Source organism: Dermacentor variabilis, chromosome 3, assembly GCF_050947875.1.
Source record: "Dermacentor variabilis isolate Ectoservices chromosome 3, ASM5094787v1, whole genome shotgun sequence".
NCBI classification, from domain to species: Eukaryota; Metazoa; Arthropoda; class Arachnida; order Ixodida; family Ixodidae; genus Dermacentor; species Dermacentor variabilis.
This window is the reverse complement of record NC_134570.1, coordinates 115,829,020-115,839,421: the sequence shown is the minus strand read 5'-3', so window position 1 is coordinate 115,839,421 and position 10,402 is coordinate 115,829,020. Positions and strand designations below refer to the sequence as shown.

General features: G+C 45.6%; 1 protein-coding gene across 1 annotated transcript in view; it reads right to left on the bottom strand.

Annotated features, from left to right (window-relative positions):
* Positions 1–313: 313 nt before the first annotated feature.
* The window catches only part of LOC142574698 (endothelin-converting enzyme-like 1), a 50,902-nt gene continuing 40,813 nt past the window's right edge, over positions 314–10,402 (bottom strand). Inside the window, exons 3-4 of the mRNA XM_075683727.1 lie at positions 3,711–3,881; positions 314–319 (exon numbers count right to left, since the gene is read on the bottom strand). Of these exons, the coding sequence (XP_075539842.1) occupies positions 314–319; positions 3,711–3,881 (177 nt within the window). The remainder of the gene's footprint in view (positions 320–3,710; positions 3,882–10,402) is intronic.

Below are 10,402 nucleotides of genomic sequence, written 5' to 3'. Positions count from 1 at the left end.
AAAGTGGCTAAGGGATTAAAAGGGATAGAGGGCATTCACTTTACCATTTATGCAGACGATGTGACTATGTGGACCGCTGAAGGAAGTATGGGACATGCGGAAAGCAGACTTCAGAAGACCATTTATGAGGTATAGTCTATTTTAGAAGACATTGGGCTCAAATGCTCTGCTAATTAACCTGAACTCCTTGTACTCAATAACAGAAGAAGGGGTTGAAAACCGAGGGGATATGTTCCCGAGCAAGAACTCAGGTTAGTACTAACCACGAAGGCAGGCGAATCTATTAAGCAAGCAGAATCCATTAGTCTTAGGGCTATTCCTGGAGGCAAACGGGGCAATTGGAAGGACAATATGACACATCACAAGCAAGACTGTGGAGGTAATAAGACTGCTAAGGAGAATCACTAACAACAAACACAGAGGGCTGGGAGAGGAGAGCGCCATGAGACTGGTCCACGCTTTCGCCTTGTGTCACTTCTCCTATGTAGCTGGGATGCTCAGTTGGACAAAGACAGAGCTAAACAAGTTGAACAGATTAATTAAAAGGCTAGTCAAAACAACAGTGGGGTTACCGATTAACACGCCGGATAATAAATTAATGAAACTAGGGCTCCACAGCACAATAGCCGTGATAATTGAAGCTCAGCAAATTGCCCAGAGAGAGCGGCTCTCTGGAACAAGGCCAGATAGAGCAATACTAGAAGAGGTAGGGTAGTGCCCAACCGAATGCAAAATTTCAGGTGAAGGCACAGTAGAACTAAAAGATAGCATAAGAGAGATAATCAAGACGACTCCTTTCCCCAGAAATATGCACCTGGTGCACAACCTGGAGAGACGAAAGGCAAGGGCCAAAGCTCTCCTGCAAGAGATAGAACACGACACAGAACATGCAGCTTTTGTAGATGATGCATGGGTGAGAGGAAAGAAAGCCTTTACGGCAGTAGTAGTAGATGCAGGTGGTCTCACTCGGGATGCTATTACAATCATGACTAAAGACACGACAGTCGCGGAATAAGTAGTGATAGCATTGGCTTTTAGGAATAATAAGTGGACCAAGATTTACAGTGACGCTAAGGTGGCTATTAGACACTTTACCTATGGCTTTGTAACCAAAAGGGCTGCCCAGCCGATCGGTGAGTTGGACAGCCAAGGGATCGAAATACGCTGGTTTCTTGCGCACAAGGGGTCTTCGATCCATCTCGGAAGAATTTAAACGAGATGCCTAACGCAGCTGCACGAGGACCTACTATCCGCGCACTACGCGACCAGGAGCTTAATAATATACAGGAGGAGAACAGGGACCAATTACTTACATATAATGAAATCACGAGGCATTACTACATCAACAGAAGGGAATTCCCAGTGCTACACGCTAAGCTCAATAGAGCTCAAGCGGTGACTCTGAGATTGTTGCAGACAAGAACTTATCCAAGTTCAAACTTTATTAATAAGCTATATCTTGAAAGAGAGGTACCAATCAATTGCGAGAAATGTTGTGGCATCATTACTCTGGATTACATGCTTTGGCAGTGTCCTGTGACTTTCACAGACTGTGACAAAGACAGAGACTGGTGGCGGCGAGTCCTACACAGTGGAGTTCTTTTCGATCAAGTACAGGCCATTCAGAAAGCCCACGATACGGCGGTAAGGTTAAACCTCACTGTCCCGACGCGGGAGCCGCCTGCCTCAACCAAAGAGTTGATCTTCACGATATTAAATAAAGTTCATCATATCATAACATGCCGCCTTTTACAAAGCGCAGAAAAGTCGCTAGATTATCTTTTTTTTCGCCACTTTATCAGAGCGACATATCATTTCCGGTCGCACATTTGCCGTCACCTCATACTTCGCATCAGAGCAATCATGCCTATAAAGTTCACCATATCTTCGCCCGCACAAAAAATTAAAGGAATCCGCCTTCATCCTTATGAATAAAAGGCTGAAATGACTCCGTTCAAGGCCTCCACTTTACACGTGTATTGCACTACCAATTATGCTACGAGGAGGGGAAGGGCCCGTCAATAAATTTAGTTCCTAAATTATGTGGTATTACGCGCAAAAACCACTTTCTGATTACGAGGCACGCCGTAGTGGAGGACTGCGCAAATGTGGACCACTTTGGGCTCTTTACCGTGCACTTAAATCTAAGTACAGGGGTGTTTTCGCCCCCATCGCAGTGCGGCCGCCGTGGCCGGATTCAATCCCGCGACCTCGTGCTTAGCAGCCCAACACCATAACCACTAAGCAACCACGGCGGGTAATATATAGTTCTTCAACGTTTGTTCGTTCGCATGCATGGTCGCGTCACCCTTGCAAATGACTTGCTGAGGCTCTATATCGGCTGACGTGCTTTTGTTGACGTCAAGCTCTGAAGCACGTCTAAAGGCTAGTTTCCCGCCTTTGGTCAACTTCTTCCATTGCCTCCTACAGCGTACTGAACGTTTCTTCATTCAATTCCTCCATAATAATTCCTTCATTCCTCCATAACGTGCTGCATAATTTCAAGGGCTAAATTCTACGCAGACAAGAAAGAAAATTCAAAGATCAGAATGACGATCTGAATAAAGGAAGGGTAGGATTAGAGTCACATTCAGTGCTATATGTAATGTCGTTCTTGGTGGTGCAACCGCCTCATTACATTTTGGTAGCAGCAGTGGTATGCAAGCTATGTGAATTTTCATTTAGAGCGTGTATGGCAAAGTTACCAAGACGCGAAGCCCGCAGATGCTGATCTATGGATGGCTGTACCTCCAAGGAACATCGGAACGATACTTTCCGAAAACCTACTGAAGCCTTTTCTGCTGAATGACATACTATTCTGAGATGCTTAAAGAATTCCGCTGGACAGCGCTTATGTAGCCAACGAATGGGGCGACCAGCCGTACGCGCAGGTGATGATTTCAACCTTGGGTGCTGAAACCGTGAAACCCTTACTTATAGCGCCGCTCACAGAATGCGAGAACTTTCTCTTGTTGACACAAGGCTTGGTCAACAGCAAGGGGGACCCTCATTCTCTTCCACTTCTCTGCGCCTGTCTCCGAAAACATTGTCAAATTCAAGGAAAGACGTTTGTAACTCGGCGCCTCGCGATAAAGGCGCTGCCGGGCGCCCATTTCTACTAATGCGGCTAATGGAGTGCCCGCGGCTCCTTTCAGCAACGTTTACTTAAACTTTGAGTAAGATCGCCAGTTAAAACGAGACCTACCCTTCCCCCCTGAAAGTCCATCCCGTCGCTGTCGTTCTGACAACTGATATGTACGCCAGCCTTCACTCCATGCGACGGTCGCCTATTGCAGTCGGCGACGGAGCAAACCACTAGCAGTATCCAAAAATCAGAAGCTCGAGTCCTGCAGTTTATTTAAAAAAAATGCGCTCAATTTACGGGCGGCCTCTACGCAAATCCCGAGCGTGTTTCTGAAGGGAGGTCAAAATTAGTCGCGTCAGTTTCTACTGTGGAACGTGCCCGAAAGAAAAAAGAATAGAAAGAAGGAAAAATAACGGAACTAGTCTGTAGTACAAGTCGCTATATAAATCCATTAGGTAAATATGTGTACCATATCGTGTTACTTGGCGTTCAAGATCGTAGACCAAGCAAGCAGTCATTGAATGAAGGATTGACTCTTCGCAAGTAAGTATAACGCTTAGTATGACACGTGGTGCACTGGACAGAGAATCAGGTTCCATTAAATTTATGAAAAAATATCACTTACGTTGTTTGTCGGTGGAGAGATGGCTGGCTTCGAGGGGCTAAACAGCACCGTCACCAGTCCAGAAGCCAGTGCTCCCGGCACCACTCCGATAAGGCACAAGAACAACAGCGATACCACAAAGCGCCGGCCATCAACGCGGTCTTCCTTTTGTGAGCTCCTGTTAGATTCTCCCTGCGGAGAGCGGAAGCCTTGACTACCAAGTATTTTGCTGAATCATGTAACTGAGTGCCGCTATCCTAGGCTGTCTGTGCTGCCGTCCTTTAATGCATTTTATTGCGCTCGTTTCTGTACACGCAGTTCGTGGCATGCGTTCTACGGTTTGTACCCATGCAAACTTGACATGACTGCACACAAAATTGATAACTTCTTCGTTTCACTGCCAAAAGTGGTGGCGTCTATGAATTGAGAATATGGACCTCTAGATAATACAGCAGCATTCTGTTGTTTACCCCTAAAATGAGAAATGTACCAGCAGAAACAATTACGTTGACACTGGTGAACAAGTCCAGCTTTAAAGAAACACCAATGATAACCAATTTTTCTGTATACATACATTAGGGTACTTGAAAATGCTATTTGTGTGAGTTTTGCGATAACATATTTAATACCGCAATAAAAATAATTCGAAACATTCCCTTTACGAGCTTCGTAGCGAAACCTCCGGCCAGTTACTTGAGAGTGGCTTTGGACACTTCAATGTATTACGTGCAGTCATCATTCACATGCGTCAGGCACTTTCCCGCGCCCACATCTCTGCTTGTCCATCTGCCCGTTGGGGCCTCTAACGTTTTCAACTCAGCTTGTGTAAGAGGGTATTCCTTTGCCCATTGGGCTGTTTTGACGAGGGATCCAGGTTCAAAGCCAACCGACGGACTAACTTGGGTGACTGGTTATGGAACACAGACTAAGTGCCGCTCTTGAATCAACCTCTTTGACACCAAGTTGGATCACTGGGCATGTGTTGTGATCCGCTTCTGGCGTTCGTGATTCGTGCTCGAGTGTCACCCTTGCCTACGCCATACCGGGGCGCGTAAAACGTGGTAGCTGACCGGCGCTATACCCGCGCGTCGCGCTAAATTGGCTAAGCAAAGCCAGGCCGTCGTCCGTATCTATCACCCAGAGTTGCCTTTTGGTGTGGATGTGAGATCGGCTGTTGAAGCAAAAGAGAAGAGAGTTTATTTTACATACTTGCGTTTCCCACCCTGGGCCGGCGGAGAGGGGAGATTTCGTTCCGGCCGCGAAGCTCTCTACCTCTCAGTAAGGTGCCTCGCGGTGGTCTCGTGCTGAAGATGCCCTCTCGGTGAGCGCATATTTCCCCCCTCATCTTTTAAGAGATTCAATACATACAAGCATTTGTCTCGCAAACCAGATTTATTTCAAGGGAATTTCCCACGTCTCAATAATTTCTCTCGTCGTATACGAGTGCTGATTGCCGTGTTATAGTTTGTTAACGAAGCTTCCCCTCAAGTCTAAATATATATTAAGGCAGTTTTCCTAGTCTATAAAGCCGCTCGAGTTCACGCTGCTCCTCTGGCGGCCATTTTTCAAAGAAATTATGCCTTCCAACCACTCAGAATGCCGGTGACAACTTCACGTTTGATCAATTCTGGATATTGTAAATAGTAAACAGCTACTTTTGCTTACATGATCGGCCATGACATTGAAATTGCTGATACAACGGAAAGCATTGCACCGGATGCACGTATATAGAACTGTGTATGTTGAGCGAGATAAGAGCTGCACTATAGGCATCGCAGGCAGTTTTAACTGGAGGCAAACTTGGCAAGTGCGCCTCGAATGATAAATTGTTTTGTCTAAACCGAAACAGCGCGAATTGGTAGGCTGCATGAAAGAGAGACATTCTTATTGAATGACAGGAAGTTATTCGGCATATATCTGGCGATCACTCAAGAAATGGTTGTTGTGGAACGACGAGTCGGTTCTGATGTACTTCGCTATAAAAACGCGCGAGTTAGTGTCGAGCAGCCTATATTGGCTTTTGTGTGTGTATATATATATATATATCAATTCTAAATATTGTAAGGCAGTTTGTCGTGTGCGTATCATGGACACGCATGCTTATATCGCCTTCCGTTTCCCTACCACGGTTGCGCTTTAAAACCAACAGCGCGCGCATGCGATCCCATAGATGAGATGAATACATATATATAGAAAAGTATCAGTCATAGCTCTCGTAGTATAGCCTTCTGAGCCGTTTCCCTTTTCTTTTTCTTCTCTTTGAAAGAAGTCCTATTAGGGTTATTATAATTACACGAAGGTATTTCGCCCTCGCCAGGAGCAGTACTTGAGATAGCTATTCCGGCGGCTAGCTTCCCACGCTATGCGTGCCGCCCCCGCACCTGTTTAAGCTTTTTCCTAGACGCTAGAGTTATACAATATCCGCGCAACCTTGAGCGATGGGAAAGCGCGTTTCCCACCCTGGGCCGGCGGAGAGGGGAGATTTCGTTCCGGCCGCGAAGCTCTCTACATCTCAGTAAGGTGCCTCGCGGTGGTCTCGTGCTGAAGATGCCCTCTCGGTGAGCGCATATTTCCCCCCTCATCTTTTAAGAGATTCAATACATACAAGCATTTGTCTCGCAAACCAGATTTATTTCAAGGGAATTTCCCACGTCTCAATAATTTCTCTCGTCGTATACGAGTGCTGATTGCCGTGTTATAGTTTGTTAACGAAGCTTCCCCTCAAGTCTAAATATATATTAAGGCAGTTTTCCTAGTCTATAAAGCCGCTCGAGTTCACGCTGCTCCTCTGGCGGCCATTTTTCAAAGAAATTATGCCTTCCAACCACTCAGAATGCCGGTGACAACTTCACGTTTGATCAATTCTGGATATTGTAAATAGTAAACAGCTACTTTTGCTTACATGATCGGCCATGACATTGAAATTGCTGATACAACGGAAAGCATTGCACCGGATGCACGTATATAGAACTGTGTATGTTGAGCGAGATAAGAGCTGCACTATAGGCATCGCAGGCAGTTTTAACTGGAGGCAAACTTGGCAAGTGCGCCTCGAATGATAAATTGTTTTGTCTAAACCGAAACAGCGCGAATTGGTAGGCTGCATGAAAGAGAGACATTCTTATTGAATGACAGGAAGTTATTCGGCATATATCTGGCGATCACTCAGGAAATGGTTGTTGTGGAACGACGAGTCGGTTCTGATGTACTTCGCTATAAAAACGCGCGAGATAGTGTCGAGCAGCCTATATTGGCTTTTGTGTGTGTGTATATATATATATATATCAATTCTAAATATTGTAAGGCAGTTTGTCGTGTGCGTATCATGGACACGCATGCTTATATCGCCTTCCGTTTCCCTACCACGGTTGCGCTTTAAAACCAACAGCGCGCGCATGCGATCCCATAGATGAGATGAATACATATATATAGAAAAGTATCAGTCATAGCTCTCGTAGTATAGCCTTCTGAGCCGTTTCCCTTTTCTTTTTCTTCTCTTTGAAAGAAGTCCTATTAGGGTTATTATAATTACACGAAGGTATTTCGCCCCCGCCAGGAGCAGTACTTGAGATAGCTATTCCGGCGGCTAGCTTCCCACGCTATGCGTGCCGCCCCCGCACCTGTTTAAGCTTTTTCCTAGACGCTAGAGTTATACAATATCCGCGCAACCTTGAGCGATCGGAAAGCGCGTTTCCCACCCTGGGCCGGCGGAGAGGGGAGATTTCGTTCCGGCCGCGAAGCTCTCTACATCTCAGTAAGGTGCCTCGCGGTGGTCTCGTGCTGAAGATGCCCTCTCGGTGAGCGCATATTTCCCCCTCATCTTTTAAGAGATTCAATACATACAAGCATTTGTCTCGCAAACCAGATTTATTTCAAGGGAATTTCCCACGTCTCAATAATTTCTCTCGTCGTATACGAGTGCTGATTGCCGTGTTATAGTTTGTTAACGAAGCTTCCCCTCAAGTCTAAATATATATTAAGGCAGTTTTCCTAGTCTATAAAGCCGCTCGAGTTCACGCTGCTCCTCTGGCGGCCATTTTTCAAAGAAATTATGCCTTCCAACCACTCAGAATGCCGGTGACAACTTCACGTTTGATCAATTCTAGATATTGTAAATAGTAAACAGCTACTTTTGCTTACATGATCGGCCATGACATTGAAATTGCTGATACAACGGAAAGCATTGCACCGGATGCACGTATATAGAACTGTGTATGTTGAGCGAGATAAGAGCTGCACTATAGGCATCGCAGGCAGTTTTAACTGGAGGCAAACTTGGCAAGTGCGCCTCGAATGATAAACTGTTTTGTCTAAACCGAAACAGCGCGAATTGGTAGGCTGCATGAAAGAGAGACATTCTTATTGAATGACAGGAAGTTATTCGGCATATATCTGGCGATCACTCAGGAAATGGTTGTTGTGGAACGACGAGTCGGTTCTGATGTACTTCGCTATAAAAACGCGCGAGATAGTGTCGAGCAGCCTATATTGGCTTTTGTGTGTGTATATATATATATATATATCAATTCTAAATATTGTAAGGCAGTTTGTCGTGTGCGTATCATGGACACGCATGCTTACATCGCCTTCCGTTTCCCTACCACGGTTGCGCTTTAAAACCAACAGCGCGCGCATGCGATCCCATAGATGAGATGAATACATATATATAGAAAAGTATCAGTCATAGCTCTCGTAGTATAGCCTTCTGAGCCGTTTCCCTTTTCTTTTTCTTCTCTTTGAAAGAAGTCCTATTAGGGTTATTATAATTACACGAAGGTATTTCGCCCTCGCCAGGAGCAGTACTTGAGATAGCTATTCCGGCGGCTAGCTTCCCACGCTATGCGTGCCGCCCCCGCACCTGTTTAAGCTTTTTCCTAGACGCTAGAGTTATACAATATCCGCGCAACCTTGAGCGATCGGAAAGCGCGTTTCCCACCCTGGGCCGGCGGAGAGGGGAGATTTCGTTCCGGCCGCGAAGCTCTCTACATCTCAGTAAGGTGCCTCGCGGTGGTCTCGTGCTGAAGATGCCCTCTCGGTGAGCGCATATTTCCCCCCTCATCTTTTAAGAGATTCAATACATACAAGCATTTGTCTCGCAAACCAGATTTATTTCAAGGGAATTTCCCACGTCTCAATAATTTCTCTCGTCGTATACGAGTGCTGATTGCCGTGTTATAGTTTGTTAACGAAGCTTCCCCTCAAGTCTAAATATATATTAAGGCAGTTTTCCTAGTCTATAAAGCCGCTCGAGTTCACGCTGCTCCTCTGGCGGCCATTTTTCAAAGAAATTATGCCTTCCAACCACTCAGAATGCCGGTGACAACTTCACGTTTGATCAATTCTGGATATTGTAAATAGTAAACAGCTACTTTTGCTTACATGATCGGCCATGACATTGAAATTGCTGATACAACGGAAAGCATTGCACCGGATGCACGTATATAGAACTGTGTATGTTGAGCGAGATAAGAGCTGCACTATAGGCATCGCAGGCAGTTTTAACTGGAGGCAAACTTGGCAAGTGCGCCTCGAATGATAAATTGTTTTGTCTAAACCGAAACAGCGCGAATTGGTAGGCTGCATGAAAGAGAGACATTCTTATTGAATGACAGGAAGTTATTCGGCATATATCTGGCGATCACTCAGGAAATGGTTGTTGTGGAACGACGAGTCGGTTCTGATGTACTTCGCTATAAAAACGCGCGAGATAGTGTCGAGCAGCCTATATTGGCTTTTGTGTGTGTGTGTATATATATATATCAATTCTAAATATTGTAAGGCAGTTTGTCGTGTGCGTATCATGGACACGCATGCTTATATCGCCTTCCGTTTCCCTACCACGGTTGCGCTTTAAAACCAACAGCGCGCGCATGCGATCCCATAGATGAGATGAATACATATATATAGAAAAGTATCAGTCATAGCTCTCGTAGTATAGCCTTCTGAGCCGTTTCCCTTTTCTTTTTCTTCTCTTTGAAAGAAGTCCTATTAGGGTTATTATAATTACACGAAGGTATTTCGCCCTCGCCAGGAGCAGTACTTGAGATAGCTATTCCGGCGGCTAGCTTCCCACGCTATGCGTGCCGCCCCCGCACCTGTTTAAGCTTTTTCCTAGACGCTAGAGTTATACAATATCCGCGCAACCTTGAGCGATCGGAAAGCGCGTTTCCCACCCTGGGCCGGCGGAGAGGGGAGATTTCGTTCCGGCCGCGAAGCTCTCTACATCTCAGTAAGGTGCCTCGCGGTGGTCTCGTGCTGAAGATGCCCTCTCGGTGAGCTCATATTTCCCCCCTCATCTTTTAAGAGATTCAATACATACAAGCATTTGTCTCGCAAACCAGATTTATTTCAAGGGAATTTCCCACGTCTCAATAATTTCTCTCGTCGTATACGAGTGCTGATTGCCGTGTTATAGTTTGTTAACGAAGCTTCCCCTCAAGTCTAAATATATATTAAGGCAGTTTTCCTAGTCTATAAAGCCGCTCGAGTTCACGCTGCTCCTCTGGCGGCCATTTTTCAAAGAAATTATGCCTTCCAACCACTCAGAATGCCGGTGACAACTTCACGTTTGATCAATTCTGGATATTGTAAATAGTAAACAGCTACTTTTGCTTACATGATCGGCCATGACATTGAAATCGCTGATACAACGGAAAGCATTGCACCGGATGCACGTATATAGAACTGTGTATGTTGAGCGAGATAAGAGCTGC